This window comes from Eptesicus fuscus, chromosome 21, assembly GCF_027574615.1.
Source record: "Eptesicus fuscus isolate TK198812 chromosome 21, DD_ASM_mEF_20220401, whole genome shotgun sequence".
Lineage (NCBI taxonomy): Eukaryota > Metazoa > Chordata > Mammalia > Chiroptera > Vespertilionidae > Eptesicus > Eptesicus fuscus.
In genome coordinates this window covers 43,606,555-43,623,523 of record NC_072493.1, presented here as the reverse complement: position 1 = coordinate 43,623,523, position 16,969 = coordinate 43,606,555, and the positions used below count along the sequence as shown (strand labels likewise).

The following is a 16,969-nucleotide window of genomic DNA, read 5'->3' as shown; positions in this document are numbered from 1 at the left end:
CTGTCTCAAAACTTCCATTTATTTTACAATGCTTATGGCAGATAAAGAATTGCTGTCCATCATATATAAAGAGCTTACCTGAATAAATAAGAAGAGATGAGCAACTTAGTAGAAAAGTGAATAATGGATAGGAAAAGCAGTTCATAGAAAAAGAAATCCACAATTTAGTTAAATGTATTTTTAAAATGTTCAACCTCCCTAAAAATCATAGAAATGGGAATTAGAACATACTACTTTTTACCCTAGGGTAGACAAAATTTTTTTAAAATGGTAGTATCTATGGTGATAAAAGGATAAAAAGAAATAATTCTTTATATTTTGTTGGAAGAATGAATTGGGCAACCTCTTTGGAAGAATTTGAATATAGCAGTCAACATTTTAAATGCATATGTTTTTCTCTGCTGATTCCCTCACTCAGAGGCACCCGGCTGAGCCAGCCTCGGGCTGCCTCACCTGGGAAAAGCACAGCAGGGATGAGCGGAAAGGATGTACCTATAGATATGTACATACCACAGTGCTGTACTTTTGTATGTAGCCATCATATAAATAATGTATGGCTTTTATAATATATATATCCATAAAGGCATATTTTTTAGAAAAACAGCACACCACTGCTTCTTTTGAAAATAGTCTAAGAATAAATTTAATTTCTACAGAGAAAAAAAAAAGCATATTTTTTTTGCCCCACCAGTTCCTCTTTTAGAAATATATCCTTTCCATATATTCATAGGACTGTTCAAACATATGTGTACAAATATGCAGTGTTCCTGACAATACTGACTATAATAGAAAAATATAGACTCCCAGTTGGATACTGGTCAAATAGTGTTTTAAAGTAAATTCTAATTTATTTTTTTAAATGACAGAACTTAGCTTAAGTGGAAAAAAGAAAAGAAAGAGAAAGAAGTTTAAGAAAGGGAGAGGTGCACCCTAGCTGGTTTGGCTCAGTGGATAGAGCGTTGTCCTGTGGACTAAAGGGTCCCAGGTTCGGTTCTGGTCAAGGGCACATGCCCGGGTTGCAGGCTAGATCCCTGGTTGGGGGCCCCTGGTTGGGGGCATGCAGGAGGCAGCCATTCAATGATTCTCTCTCATCACTGATGTTTCTATCTCTCCCTCTCACTTCCTCTCTGAAATCACTAAAAATAAATATTTTTTTTAAAAAAGGGAGCGGTGCAATATATTGGTCCAGGGAGTGGAAACATTGAGGACTTCACTGATTTCAGGCATGGCTGAACCTAGGCACACAAGCCCTGTCCTTGGGAAACTGGCTTTTCCATCTCTGGGTTCTTCTTGTTTGTGCATTGGTCATGGTCGTGCAGATTCTTCCCTCATGGTGGCAAAATCACCACCAGCAGATCAGGCTTAAATCCCCTCAGCGTGGCAACCCAGTGGAAATAGATGAGGTGGGCCTCACTTCATTTACTAAGAGTGGGAGAGAGAGGATCCCAGAGAAAAATCCTAGAACTGTATTAGAGCTCTCCAGAGAAACAGAACCCACAGAATGTACAGCGAGAGACTTACTGTAAGGAGTTGGCTCACGCAGTCATGGAGACTGAGAATCTCAAGATGTGCAGTTGGCAAGCTGAAGCCCAGGAAGTGCTGATGGTGTAGCTCTAGTCACAGTCCCAAGGCCTGGAAGCCAGGAGGGTTGACTGTGTGCGTTCCTGTCGGAAAAGCTGGCAGGCTTAATCCCAAAAAGAGCCCATGTTTCACTCAAGTCCAAGGCCGGAAAAGACCAGTGTTCCAGCTCTCGCAGTTAGGCAGGGAGAGTTCCCTCTCAGCCTTTTTGTTCTATTCAGGCCTTCAACTGATTGGGATAGGCCCATCCACATTAGGTAGAGCAATCTGCTTTACCTAGCCTGTGATTTAAACGTTAATCTTATCCAGACACACCCTCACAGACACACCCATTATAATGTGGGGCAAATATCTGAGCACGCCGTGGCCCAGGGAGGTTAACACTTATAATTAAATATCACTGCCCTAACCAGTTTGGCTCAGTGGATGGAGCGTCGGCCTTCGGACTCAAGGGTCCCGGGTTCAATTCCGGTCACGGGCATGTGCCTTGGTTGCATGCCCAGTGGAGAGTGTGCAGGAGGCAGCTGATCCGTGTTTCTCTCTCATCGATGTTTCTAGCTCTCTGTCCCTCTCCCTTCCTCTCTATAAAAAATCAATAAAATATATATATTTTTTAAAAAATTAAATATCACCAACTGTGACCAGAAGAAAAGGATGTAGATCTCTCGTGGGCAAACCAGCAGTTGTCCACTGTCCAAATGGCAGGATACAGGGAGCTGTTAAACGCAGAAGGGCTGGCTGTGTGCTGGCTGATAAGCACTTTACTGTTTGTTTTCAACTCAGTTAAGCCTCCTAACAACCCTGCAAGGTAGAGACTGTCATTGTCTTCATTTTACAAATGGAGAAATCAAAGCACAGGAAAGTTACATAACTTGCCCAAGGTTGTACAGCCACTAAGGGCCAAGCTGGCATCTGAATCAGATCTGTCTGGTCCAGGGTTCATGCCCTGAACCACCATGAGAGTGCAAAAAGCTGGATAGCCAACAAGAGGTATAGTGTGATCCCTCTGCGGGAAGCTGGAGACCCTCCCCCATCCGCATGTGTTTACCAGTTATTTGAAGAAAACGATCTGAGCCTTGGCTGGTGGTGCTCAGTGGTTGGAGCATTGGCCCACACACCAAAGGTTCGCAGGTTCCATTCCCGGCCAAGGGCACATACCTGGCTTGCAGGTTCAATGCCCAGCCCCAGTCAGGGCACTTGTAGGAGGCAACCGATCAGCAGTATGTTTCTCTCACATCAATGTTTCTCTCTCTCTCTCTCTCTCTCTCTCTCTCTCTCTTTCTCTAATTCTCTGTCTCTTTCTCCCCCCTTCCCTTCCATTCTCTCTCTAAAAATCAGTGGAAAAAAATAATATCCTCAGGTGAGGATTAACAGAAAGCAAACAAAACAAAAAATGATTTGAAACAATAAGAAACTGTTATTGGTGGTTACTTCTGGGCAGTAGGTTAGGGGGCTATGTTGCAGTAGGGATAGTTGGTTTGGGTTCTTTTCACTTCACACTCTTTTGTCGGGCATGTGGTTGTTTCAGATTACACCCACGATTGAAATGTCTAATTCCAGAGTCCAACCTCCAAACGGTATGGCTTCTCCCCACGCCCACACAGGTGACCCTGGCAGGCTACGGCTTCGCCTTCCGCTATTCCCCAGGCGGCAAACACGTGGCCTACAAGGAAGGCAGCAGGAGCCCACATGAGGGGGACCTGGAGTTCATTAGCATGGACCTGCACAAGGGATGCGGTAAGAGGCCAGAGAAAGGGTTTAGGACTGTGGAGACACGCTTTTCATATGAGAGCAGCTCTAGGTTTTCACAGCCACAGACAGCAGATGACCAGACATGGGGGTCACCTAAGGGAGCCATGACAGGGATTCAGAATTAAGAATGGGTGGGGTTGCCAAAACCGGTTTGGCTCAGTGGATAGAGCGTCGGCCTGCAGACTGAAGGGTCCCAGGTTCGATTCTGGTCAAGGGCACGTGCCTTGGTTGCGGGCACATCCCCAGTGTGTGTTTCTCTCTCATCGATGTTTCTAGCTCTCTATCCCTCTCCCTTCCTCTCTGTAGGAAGTCAATGAAATATATTTTAAAAAAAAGAAAGAAAGAAAGTTGTGGGTAGTGGTTCAGCACCAAGGACAGAGGGCTGCTGGGCACCAGGAAGCTTGGCAGATCAGGTCCCGAGGTTCCAATTCAGGATCTGGTGTGGACTTGGAACACGAGAGTTGCCCCAGAGTCACCCAGGAGAGCTGTTGAGGAAGCAGTTGGCTATCTGTGTCCGAAACGCAGGACTGAACTCCGGACAGAGACTCGGGTGTCGATAGGATCCCAGGAGTTGTCAGCCAGAGCCCTGGGAGAGGAATGAGATTATCTACGGGAAGTGTTCAGAGGGGACACAGAACCCAGGGCAGATTCCGTGAGGAGGTCTCAGCCCCTCTTTCCCAGATCCCGTGATACCATGGCCATCCGTGGGCCAGCCTGCATTCTCCCCCCAGACTGGGCTCTGAGCTCAGCCAGGGAAGGTCTGGCACACTCAGCTCTGTGTTTGTTGAGTGCTTACACGAATTGTCTAAATCGTGACAGTTAGGTTGCATAAGAAAAATAAAACCCAATGGTCCTTGCTCCCCTGCTGAGGCTGTATTCAGTGTCCTCCCTCCTGCGCTCCCTGTTCTGTGTCCTCTGTAACTCAGGTAATCCCCTGATAGAACCATCTCCCCCATTAGACTGAAGGACTGGGACCCAACCAAACTCTGGTCTACAATTTGAGAAATTGGATGGGGCCTGGCGCACAGGGCTCTGCGGGCTCATTGAACGCATGAGTGCATGAACGAAAGAGAGCAGATGGGGAGTGAGCTAGTGAGTGCGGGATGAAGGGATGGTGAGAGTGTGAATGAGAGTAACAGAGGCTCATGAGTGTGAGTAGGTGAACAAAGAGTGGATGAACAGGCAGAGCCCATGTTTGGGTGGTTGGGTGTGTGAGTGCATGCTTGAGTCAGTGAGAGGGAGAAAGGAAGGGGGTGGACATGGCAGTGAGTGGAGCCTCCAGCCTGAGCTGTGTCCTCTTTTCCTCCCTTCCCAGGACCCTCCCGCCGCAGCGACCTCCAGTCCCTGGGCTACTGTTTGCTGAAGTGGCTCTACGGAAACCTGCCGTGGACAAACTACCTTCCCAACACTGAGGATGTCATGAAGCTGAAACAGAAGTGAGTCTGGGGTCAGCAGAGCCCAGCACGGGCCCAGCACCCATGCAGCTGGGGCAGAAGCTCCGAACCCAACAGGGAACAGATTAGGGAGGCGCTGTCCAGCAGAGCCAAGGCCTCTGCCATTCTCAGGCGTGCTCTGCTGTCTGTTCCAGCAGACAGAGCGTGGATTCTAGAGCCACGCTGCCTGGGCCAGACTCTGGCCACACCACTACAAGCCTCAGTGTCCTCAGTGAGATGGGATCCTATTGGCACCCACTGTGGGGGGCTGTGGAAGGATTTAGGGGAGTCAGGCACACAGCACTCGGCAGAGAGCTGGCCTGTAGAAAATGCTCACCGTGCCCTGGACACCATGACTCATTCCTTCCTTCACGGGCATGTGGGCAACCTGAGCAGTTAGGTCTGGCCCCTGCCTCAGCATCAGACAACACCAGCCACCCGTGTTCATTTTTTAAAATTTATCTTTATTGTTGAAAGTATTACAGATGTCCCCTTTTTCCCCCCACTGACTTCTTCTACCCCACTCCCACTCCCTCCCCAGGTCTCTACCACACTATTGTCTGTCCATGGGTTATACATATACTAGAGGCCTGGTGCACGAATCCGTGCACTGGTAGGGTCCAGCCGGCCCCACCCCAATGAGGGGGATGATTGAGGGTGGGGCCAGCCAGGGGGAGGGGCTACAGGTGGTTGGCTGGCTAGCCCCACCCCCCAGTCAAACTCCTGGTCGAACTCCTGGTCAAGGGGACAATTTGCATATTAGGCTTTTATTATATAGGATGCATATAAGTTCTTTGGTTAATCTCTTCGTGCCCCCTCCCTCCCTCTGAAGTACATCAGTCTGTTTCATGCTTCAATGTCTCTGGATCTATTTTGTTTGTCTTCACACTTCCCCTCCTCACCTCTGCATGCAAAACCACCAGATCCTGCTAGTTCCGGGGTTTTTTTTAGACATTCAGTACCAAGGACAGTACCCCGTTGGCTGCAAAAGGAAGTGCTGGGGTATGAGGTTCAGCACCAAAGACAGAGGCACCTGTTTGCAAAGGGAAGTTGGAAAGTGCTGCATGTGGGGTTCAGCACCATGGACAGGCCACCTGGGCTTAGGGAAGTGAGCAAAGGGGGCTTTGGTCCTCAGCACCAAGGACAGTCAGTGAACAGCTGGACACAAGGAAGTGCGCATTGGGTCCATGGTGCTTCTCAGTTCTCAGCGTGCTGTGCCACGGGTTCATCTTGAGCCTCTCTCGTTTTATTTGTCCCTTTTATGTCCCCCATCCTCCTTCTCTCAACCATGGACACCCACTCAGACAGGCTTAACACATGTTCTACTGATACATTTGCTTAAGTGTATTTGTAACCTTAAACTTGCATGATGACCGTGGTACTGTGTGTGTTTGACTGGGATAAATGGTATTCTCTAAATCCCGTCTGTTTCTGGCTTTTTTCACGCAGCACTGTGTCCTTCAACTTTAATCTCATCATGAATTGTGCACTGAGTTTACTGCACGTTTGTATAGACATGTCTGTGTCCTTGAACAATGTCTGATGCGTGTATTTCGTTTGCATAAGCAGTACTCTGCTCTAAATTTCATTCTTTCTTGCTTTCTTTCCCTCACTGCTGTATTTTGTAACTTTCAGCGACATTGCTAGTTCACTACCTCTGAATACTTCTCCTACGTTTGTTTAAATGTATGTGTCCTTGAAATATATTCACGGTGTTGTTGGGTGTGTGTTTGGCATAAATGGTCCCGAGCCCTGAATCTCATCCTCCTTCCAGTTCCAGCTTAATCGTCACTCCCCAGGGAGCCCTTCCCTTCCCGCCTCAGGTCTCCTGCTTGTGCACGCCCAGGGGGAGACACGTGCCCCTGTCCATTGGCCCGCTCCTCAAGGCCTGTTCAAGGCTAACGTGTACCATTCCCTTGTCGGCACCAGGGACTGTGCCCAGTGCGTCTCTGCGTCGTCATCAGAACAGTTCTGAAGTAAGCACAGCGATGATCTGAGGCACAGAGAGCTTAGGTAACCAGCCCAGGCCACACAGCTTCCAGGCAGAGGCGCTTAGACTCACACCCAGGTCATTCGGCTCCAGAGAAGACCCTTTCCCCGCAAAGCCAGTGTCTCCCGAGTGCGGGGGGCTCATCGCGGGCGGACGGGCGGCATTTGCACACAGCCTTCCTCCCCTGCGCAAACAGGTGTTGAGCACCTACCATGCTCCAGGCTCCATTCTAGGCCTCAGGGCACAGGAATAATACGACACACATCCTGGCCCTGGGGAACTCGCACCTGTTGGTGGGAGAGACGGTAAAGAGGTAAAGAGGGAAGCACAGGGCATGTCAGAGGTCCGACTGGTGGGTGGTCAGGTCAGAGCCTGGGGCCCACCCGTGGGACCGTCAGGGCGTGGGCATGTGCCGCTCTTTTGGATTTGACGGCCAGGGCGGGTCTCATGGCAAAGGCGACGGGTAAACCCCTCCCAGAAGGGCGGTGCGGCAAGGAGACCTCACTGTGGTGCTGATAGGCCCTAACATCTCTGCAGAAGGAAGGAGGGAGAGAGACGGGGGGCGGGGGAGGCCTTCACTCCAGGCTTCCACACGCAGAAGCCAGCTGCAGAGCCTGCCAGGCACAAGCCACTGCCTGCTCCCTTGGAATCCATTGTCGCACTGTTTTCTGGTTTCTCATTTCTGAAGTGAAGCCAGGTGAAAACAGCGGGTCGGAGCGAGTAGCATAGGCAGCGGGGCGTCCTGCCCGGGGGCTAGCGCTCAGTGAGACTGCAGTTCTCGACCTGCCCCTTTACCTTTCTGCTGTGTTAGGGACAAGGAGACCCCGCAGCACTGCGGCTCAGATGAGGTAGATGTGACTTCCCTCTGGCTGACAGTCCTAAGGTAGGAAAACAAGGGTGGCGGGTGCCTCGGCCCCTGCAGCATGCCCACGTCCTCTGGGCACTAGCTCTGTTGCCACGGTCTCCCATTACTTTCATCTTATTTTTTAAATATATTTATTTTTATTGATTTCGGAGGGGAAGGGAGAGGGAAGAGAGAGAAACATCAATGATGAGAGAGAATCATGGATCGGCTGCCTCCTGCATGCCCCACACTGGTGATCCAGCCCGCAACCCTGGCATGTGCCCTTGACCGAAATCAATCCCGGGACCCTTCAGTCCGCAGGCCGACGCTCTAACCATTGAGCCAAACCGGCCAGGGCTCCCATTCCTTTTAAAGGGCAGGACCAGAAATGATATGTGACTCTCAGCCGCCCTGTGCTGCAGTGGGCTTGGGAAGTGTCTCTGCCTGTGGCTGCTGACCCTTGGGATTCTGCCTTTAAAGAGGAGAGATGACCTGGGGGTAGGGAGCAGATCCTCCGCGGTGCCATCTTGAGTCAAATTTCCGTGAGGGCAGGGGCCACCTCCACGGTCTTCATCGCCGTGTTGCTCACAGCCCAGTGCTTGGCCTGCTGTGAGCGCTCCTGGAACAGCTGTGGAATGCATACACGAGCCTTCATTCTCAGGCCCGGGCTTCTGTGTAGACACACGGGTCAGACAGGCACGCCCCAGCCGTGCAGGGGTTCCCGTGCTGGAGGAGACACTGGGGTAGGAAGCAGACTCTGCATGTGATGTGGCGGCAGCCCCCAGGGCATTGTGGGAGCAGAGGGAGGTACGTGGCCTGGCCTTGGGCCGCGAGGAGCCTGACCCAGTCTGTAGAGAGCAGAGTTCCCCCAGGCAGGCAAGGGGAACAGGATCTCCAGGCGAACCGGATAGCACATGCATGACTCCTTCATCCATCCATCCATTCAGAACCTGTTTCCACGGGCATCTCAGTGCCAGCCTCTGTGCTGGGAATGCTGGGAATCAGCCGCGCAGACCTCCTGTTGTCAGTGAAACCCCTGCTGAGGCTCCCTCGGCTGAATCCTCTCTCCCTCTGCTTCCCCTGACCCCTGAGAGCAGTCATCTCTCCCGTTCACTTCTCTCCCACCTTCCCCTTCCCCAGAGCTCATCGCTGACCTCAGTGCCTCACTCAGAGGCTCTGCAGTCGCCTCGTTGATGCAGAGTATATGAAATAGATCTCAGTAGCCATTAGATTTTATTTTTTATCCTCACCCAAGGACATACGTTGTGTTTTTTATTGACTTTAGAGAGAGGACAAGGGAGAGAGAGAGAGAGAGGGAGAAACATCAATAGTTGCCTTCCGTACACACCCTGACTGAGGACCAAACCCACAACCTAGGCATGTGCCCTGACCGGGAATCGAACCCGAGACTCTTCGGTGTGTGGGACGATGCTCCAACCAACTGAGCCACTTGGCCAGGATGGTCCTAGTCATCCTTTTAATATTGACGGTTTCAGTATGAACAGCAGTTCATTCTAGGGCCCCTGGTCCCAACCACAGCCACAAAGGGGGGGCCAGGCATGAAAAGATGCTCCCAGGAGAGGAGATGTGGGCGGTGACATAGCTGTCCTTCTGGACCCCGCAGTCACCAAAAGAACCACGAGGGGGCGATGTTGGCACGTGCAGGTTTCCTGGAACCCTGCCTTCTCTAGGACTTCTTGCTGGTGTGTGTGGCCTTTTCCCATTCGTTCAACAAACATTGATTCCATTGCTTGTACATCCCAGTTCATGACAGAATGAATGACTAAAGGACACAGAAGGGACAGTGTGGTGCCCCAAGGCTCGGGTGCGCGAAGCCCCCCGCTGGGAAAGCGCAGATAGGACTCAGGATTGGTCCCTGACCTTGAGGCTGCAAACCGGGCGGGCCTGCCCCACGGACACCGACAGCGACAGGCTGTTGTGGGGAGGAGTGCTCTTTCGGGCCGTCACTCACTGTCTCATTCATTCCTTCACCACACACATCCTGCGGCTGCCGGAGAAGGGGGCCAGACCCAGCCCTTCCTGTATGCGTGCCCTGCAGTTGCTGTAGGGCATCCGTGGACCCGTGCAGAGGGTGCCCGGACATTCAGGAGGGATCGGCTTCCTCTGCCTGGGCAGGAGGGGGTGGGGCGGGGTAAAGCTTCCCCGAGACCAGCCCTTGAGCTGTGTCCCGAAGGGGAACAGCCACTGAGTGGGGTCAAGGCGGGGAAAGGCCGTCCAGGGCAGAGGGAGCATTTTGTGCAGAGACCAGAAGATGCAGGTGGATGTTTGAGCTGTTTGGGGGACTAGAAGAAGTTTAGGGACATCTGTAATACTGTCAACAATAAATAAATAAGTTATACACACACACACACACTGAGTGGCCAGATTATTATGATCTCTGGACGCATAATAATCTGGCTACTCAGTGTATGTCCTATATAATAAAAGGCTAATATGAAAATTGTCCCCTCGACCAGGAGTTTGATCAGCAGGCTGGCCGGACCCCACCCATGCACGAATTCATGCACTGGGCCTCTAATATACACACACACACACACACACACATACATGTATACGGCTGGAGCATGAGATGGAAGGAGGCAGGCAGAGAGACAAGGCCAGAGGAGCAGGCATGCGTGCCAGGGGCTTTCCTGGGGAGCCCAGGAGGGCTGTGAGCAGAGAGGGGCAGGGGCAGTCCTGGGTGTAGAAAGACTCTGGGGCCATGCACAGGAGGCTGGGGAGGAGGCTGAGGTCCAGGAAGAGGAGGAGGCCTGAGCTGGGCCCAGAGCCATGCACAGAGGGGGGCTTGGGGACTTCTGGGCCGTGAGGGAAGGAAGGGCAGTGGCCGGGTGCACAACTGGGAGCCAGCCAGTGGTCCAGGCCCGTGAAGGAACAGTGCATGGAGCACAGGACGTGGGAGAATTTCCTTTTTCCCAAGTGGTCCGAGGGGTGGGGTGTGTGTTTATATATGTATGTGTGTACAAATGTTTGTGTGTGAGTAGATAGTCTTTGTTACTCACAGATTTCATATTTGTGAATTTGCATGTTCTCTAAAATGTATTTGTAACTCCAAAATCAAACCTTGCAGTGTTTTCGTGGTCGTTCTCAGACACTCGCAGTGTGGAGGAAAAAGATTTTTTTAAATAAATTTTTAATGATTTTTAGAGAGAGAGGAAGGGAGGGGGAGAGAGAAACATCAATGTGAGAGAGAAACCAATTGGTTGCCTCCTGCTTGCACCCCAACCAGGGATCACACCCACAACCTGGGTATGTGCCCTGGAGAGGAGCCAGCCGGCAACCTTTTGGTTTCCGGGGCAATGCCCACCCAGCCACGCCACACCGGCCAGGGCTCAGAGTGGAGAAAACGAGGAGCCGCCTGCCAGCCGTGATCCCTGCTGAGGTGGAACGCAGTGCCGCTCCGCTCCGCCCCGCCCTTCAGGCTCAACGCTCACACAGGCAGCAGCGTCCTAATGAGGCTTGTGTGATGCCGCATGTCCCACCTTCTTGTGCTTCTCAGTGCAAGGAGGCTGGGGTGTGCTTCGCAGAGGAAGCACGTGGGTGAGTTAGATGAGCTTCCTTCAGGCACAGTGAGCTCGATGTGCGTAAATCCACGTGATAGTAAGCGAGGTGGGTTTAAACCCCGAAAACAAGGGGATGCAGCTTCCATCAGTTGATGAGAATGTTGTGACCAGAGGCTCATGGGAACCTATTGCTGTGCTTCCCCTCAAAGCCGATTCAGAATGTGCTCATTCAGTGTTCGAGGCGACTCTGTGGGCCACAGCCACCGTGGATAACAAGAGTCAGCTGGACGGCGAGGAGGCGTCTGTCTGAAAGGCTGCTCTCCCTTCCCCGAAAGACCTTTGCATGTACCTCTGTCCCGGCAGGTTCCTGAGCACCCCGGTGGCCCTCGTGGGACAGTGCAGTCACTGGATTCGGCCCTCAGGTATGTCCCAAAGGGGGATCGGGCGGGGCTGTGGCAGGACCGAGGGCTTGGATCCAAGTGGAGTCGCCTCCCTTTAACACCCCTTTGTTGTCCTTGAGTCTTTCAAATTGCGTGTGTCTGTACGCTCATTGTAGAAAAACAAAAATTCGGAAATGTGTCTGAATAATAATAATAGCAACACACACACAGCTACGTGATTTTTTTTTTTTAATGAAATCATATTCTGTATATTGGTCTCCAGCTTGATTTTTTTCTTCTTCTTCATGTAAGAAGTCTACCTTGGAGATTTTCTGTGTCCGTATTTGTAGTTTTTTAAAATACATTTTTATCTATTTCAGAGAGGAAGGGAGAGGGAGAGAAAGATAGAAACATCAATAAGGAGAGAGAATCACTGATTGGCTGCCTCCTACACGCCCCCTACTGGAGATTGAGCCTGCAACCCGGGCATGTGCCCTTGACCGAAATCGAACCCAGGACCCTTCAGTCCGCAGATCAGTACTCTATCCACTGAGCCAAACTGGCTAGGGCAAGTCAGCATTTTTAAAAAGATATGTTTTTATTGCTTTTAGAGAGAGGAAGGGAGAGAGAGAGAGAAACATCGATGTGAGAGAGACACATCCAATGGTTGCCTCCTAACTACGGCCAGGGTTGGAACCTGCAGCCCAGGGTATGTGCCCTTGACCAGGAATTGAACCCACAACCCTGCAGTGTGCAGCCGACACTCTAACCATTGAGCCACCAGCTGGGAATAAACCCTCTTTTAAAGCCAATCCCTCCCACTGGTGATTTAGGCTGTTTTGTTGTGTTTGGGGTTGTTGTTGTTTTTCCAGTAGTATTTCTGTAGAACCTCTAAAAGCTCCCTAAACAGGAGACAGGCCCTAGCCTGTTTGGCTCAGTAGATAGAGCATCGGCCTTCAGACTGAAGGGTCCCAGGTTCGATTCCGGTCAAGGGCACATGCCTGGGTTGCGGGCTCGATTCCCAGTGCGGGGGTGTAAAGGAGGCAGCCAATCAATGATTCTCTCTCATCATTGATGTTTCTGTCTCCCTCTCCCTTCCTCTCTGAAATCAATAAAAATATATTAAAAAATAATAATAAAAATAAACGAGACAGAATGAGACAGACACGGATCCTCCAGGTCTATAAGGGCTCACTTTTTTATTGATTTGAGAGAGAGAGAGAGAGAGAGATTCATTGGTTGATTCTTGGTCCCATGTATTTATGGTCCCAGGTATTTATGCATTCATTGGTTGATTCTTGCATGTGCCCTGACCACAGATGGAACCCACAGCCTTGGTGGACTGCAGTCACACTCTGCCTGGCCAGGGCAGGGCTCCCTTTGTTGTTGATGCTGTTGTTAACCTTCACTCGAGGATAGTTTTCCATGGATTCTTAGAGAGAGGGGGAGAGACAGAGAGAGAAGGGAAACATCGATGTGAGTGAGACACATCTATCGGTTGCCTTTTGCACGCCCCAACCAGGGCCGGTGATCGAGCCTGCAACCAGGGTACATGCCCTTCACCAGAATCGAACCCAAGACCCTTCAGTCCTTGGGCCAATGCTCTATCCCAGGCGTCCTCAAACTACGGCCCCGGGCCACATGCGGGTGTTTTTGCCGTTTTGTTTTTTTACTTCAAAATAAGATATGTGCAGTGTGCACAGGAATTTGTTCATAGTTTTTTTTAAACTATAGTCCGGCCCTCCAACGGTCTGAGGGACAGTGAACTGGCCCCCCGTTTAAAAAGCTTGAGGACCCCTGCTCTATCCACTGAGCCAGACCCGCTAGGGCAGGGCCCCCTTTTTAATTGCCTGACACCCTTGGGTTCAAATGATGGCTCTGCTGCTCAGGTCCCTCTCCCCTCCAGCCCTTGTTCTCGCTCCTTAAAGGAGCCCTTGCTCTAGCTCCACCGTCAGGCAGGCCTGCTGGAGCCAGCCCGGGGCTGCAGTGGGAAGGTGGGCCTCTCTGAGCCGCAGCTAGTGTAGAAAGGGGCCAGTGACAGCCCCGCCTCCGGGGCTGTCCAGAGAATGCAAGACAGAGGCCTCGGCCCTGGGCACAGGAGCCTTTTCCTCCAGACCGCAGGCCTGCAGTAGGCGCTCCCCGGGGTGGGGACTGTCGTGACTTGTTTTGGTGTCATAATCAGCACTTTTTAAAATATATTATATTGACTTTTTACAGAGAGGAAAGGAGAGGGACAGAGAGCTAGAAACATCGATGAGAGAGAAACATCGACCAGCTGCCTCTTGCACACCCCCTACTGGGGATGTGGCCGCAACCAAGGTACATGCTCTTGACCGGAATCGAACCTGGGACCTTTCAGTCCACAGACCGATGCTCTATCCACTGAGCCAAACCGGTTTCGGCAGCACTTTTTAAAAGAGCAATAATGGTATTGTGCTTATTTAGTTGGGGGGAAGCCTTCATCATTTAAACCATGTCCCGGGGACCTGTGTCTGTAAAGCCAGTGAACTAAGAATTGTTCTACATTTAGAAATGGTTGGGGGGCGGGGGATCAAAAGAGGACTGTGAACCTCACCTGAAATTCAAGCTGCAGCATCCCTAGGAGAAGCCTGGGCGGGCCGCGCCCCTTCGTTGACCTGTCTGTCGCCTGTGGCTGCTTTTGTGGAGAGCAGCTGAGCTGAGTCCTTGCAGACACAGACCCAGGGGTGCGCAAGGCCAGAAGCGTTTGCTGTCTGGACTTGACAGCAGACGTTTGCTGTTACGGACACGCTCCGTGTTGGCAGGCGAAAGGACCTCAGTAGCTGAGATCCGCGTGGAAACCGTGCAGGCGGGCAGGGGTAGGGCTCAGATGAAACAGGTGGGCTGTGAGTTGACAGTGTTGAGACCCGGTGATGGGATCGCGGTGTTCACGATACTGTTTTCCTGTTGCACACGTCTGCCGTTTTCCAAAAATGTGGCGGGGGCTTCCAAGCGCCTGTGGCAGTGCCAGGCACAGAGGCAGCCACCCTGAGCAGGAGGGGAGGTGGGGGGGGGGGCACCATGGCCGACCTCTGGGCACAGCTCCCCGCTCCGGGTCGGCCCCTCTCAGCCTCTCCCTGGGGGGTGTCTTGACCACAGAGACGCTGCAGGAGTACCTGAAGGTGGTGCTGGCCCTCAAGTACGAGGAGAAGCCACCCTACGACTCGCTGAGGAACGGCCTGCAGGACCTGCTACAGGATCTGCAGGTGTCGGCCTATGACCCCATCGACCTCCGGGTGGCGCCATAGGTGGGTTCCGGTGGGAAGAGCCTGTGAGCCTTCACCCCCACCCCAACCCTGAGTCCCAGGGCCACTTTCCCAGTTAGGTGCTGCATTTCTCCACAAGGTGCTTGAACTTTCCAAACCCCGCCCCCCCCCCATCACAAGTAACGAAACCCCACCCTTTAGAAAGAGGGGGACTGATCGGCTCCTGTAACTAGAAAATTCCAAGGGGAAGCCTTAAGCGCACTGGATTCAGAGCCTAGAAAGTAGCATCGAGATCATTCTGTCTGTCTGTCCATCCCCTTTCCTCCCTCTGTCCCTCCCACCCCCTGTGGTCCCTGCTTCCTTTGGGTCAGCTCCCTAGTCCCCCCACACAGAACCTCGCTGGCTCTGTGCCCTGCTCTGTGCCCTCAGCTTGTCTCGCAGCCCCTCCTGCAGGCGGGAACGTCCTGGCTCACGGCAGCGCCGCGTTCTGCTGTGTGGACGCAGGGTGCTCTCCATAGCCAGGGGCCGCCTCTGCTCGGCCTCCTGGGCTTTTGTTGCCGCGCACACGCTGGCGTGCACCTGTGTCCGTGACGATTGCATCGCCCTGTCTGTGCCTGTCTACCCCCCATTGTGCTGTGTGAGAGTGCCCGGAACGTGGGGGAGGTCAAAGCTGAACCAGGCTCGCTGGACAGTTTGGCAAGGCCGCGTGGGCTCCTGTGGAGGGGCCTCCCAGGGTCCTCTCCCCTCAGGGCTGACTGTGCCTCCACTCAGGCTCTCCAGCGGGGCGAGGGCAAATGGGCCGTTTGTCACTGGCTACAGACAGTTTTTTAACTTTTTAAAATACGTTTTTATACATTTTAGAGAGAAAGGGAGAGGGAGGGGGAGAGATAGAAACATCACTGATGAGAGAATCTTTGATCAGCTGCCTCCTGCACACCCCCTACTGTGGATGGAGCCTGCAACCTGGGCATGTGCCCTGATTGGAATCGATCCAGTGACATCCTGGTTCATAGGTCGGTGCTCAACCACTGAGCCACGCTGTCCAGGCTCTGCAGACATTCTTGGTTGTCACCACTGGGGAGAGGGTGCTCCTGGCATCTGGTGGGTGGGGGCTGGGGTGCCACTCAGCATCCCCGCAGCGCGCAGGCCGGCCCCACCACCGTCCGTGCCGGGGCTCAGGGAGCCAAGCCAAGTGCGTCCTTCCGGGCGGCATGTCTCCTTCCGCCGCAGCCCTCCGGCTGCTGGCACGCTGGTCCCACTGCTGCATCACGCCTGCCCCGTCACCCACATCCCAGGCCCGCCACGCACGCCGAGACCCCACAGCCTAAAGCTCTCCGCAGGGGCCTGGTCACCAAGCACTGCGAGAGTGTGTGCGTTCCGTTTTTTCCGCAGGGTCACAAGCTCTCGGCCCTAACTGATAGATCCTCCCTTCCCCCAAATGATGGACGGAGTATGACGTAAACTCCACCTGCAGCCCGAACATTCCTGAACACCTTATATGGACTGTACATTGAACCACCAATCAGCACCTGCCAAATACCCTAAGCCCCCCCCCCCCTTATTCCTAGGTCCCTAATCATGTGCCTTACATGAAACCACCAATCAGCGTGTGCTGAGTGCCCTAAGCCCCGTCCCCTCCTTTCCTCCCCTCAAAAGGCGCTTCCACCCCGGCGCACCCTCTCTTTTTCCCTCTGGAAGGGAGCCGGCAGGGTCTTCTCTCCAATAAAGCCTGTGTCCTGGCATCCAGGTTCTCCGGCCCTCTGTTTCATCTTTCACGAACCACAGACGCTCTCCAAAAGTGAAGGCGTGGCTTCCCACCAGCTTGGTCCCCCCCCACCCCCCCCAGTCTCCCCAGTTCGTCAAATGGCTCTTCTGCCCCCAGCTGTTCCGGTCTTTCCCCAACTCCTTCCTCCTTCAGGCGTCCCAACAGCCATTTCTTCCAGGTTTCTGCCTCCGCCTTCTCCCAGGGGTACCCTCCCCCCAGGGTGGTGAACTGTGGGTCTCTGTCACAGTAGCCCACGGGCCGTGTCTTTCTCTGGCATCTGTGGCTGGCCTGGCGCACGGAGACTCCACGCATATTGATGGAGTGGGCGACTCCAGTCTTCCCGCCGGTGCTGGCCTGTCATCCATGCCTCCTTCTGCCCGGTACGAGGGAGATTTTAAAACTCACAGCCAACAGCCCTTCCAGGACTATCAGTTTCAGAGTTTCAGATCCACGGACTGGGCGCCCCTCACGCAGCAGCGTGG

The 16,969-nt window shown here is 52.8% G+C and overlaps 1 protein-coding gene across 5 annotated transcripts in view; it reads left to right on the top strand.

Annotated features, from left to right (window-relative positions):
* VRK3 (VRK serine/threonine kinase 3) overlaps window positions 1–16,969 on the top strand; it is a 38,531-nt gene that overhangs the window by 20,667 nt on the left and 895 nt on the right. For 3 of the 5 annotated variants that reach the window (XM_054710142.1, XM_028129399.2, XM_028129400.2), the window contains 4 exons: window positions 3,183–3,315; window positions 4,646–4,766; window positions 11,482–11,540; window positions 14,616–14,764. In XM_054710142.1, coding sequence (XP_054566117.1) covers window positions 3,183–3,315; window positions 4,646–4,766; window positions 11,482–11,540; window positions 14,616–14,764 — 462 coding nt within the window. Of the gene's footprint in view, window positions 1–3,182; window positions 3,316–4,645; window positions 4,767–6,212; window positions 6,443–11,481; window positions 11,541–14,615; window positions 14,765–16,114; window positions 16,465–16,969 lie in introns of those variants that run through there. The other 2 variants (XM_054710143.1, XM_054710144.1) reach the window with 2 other exon arrangements.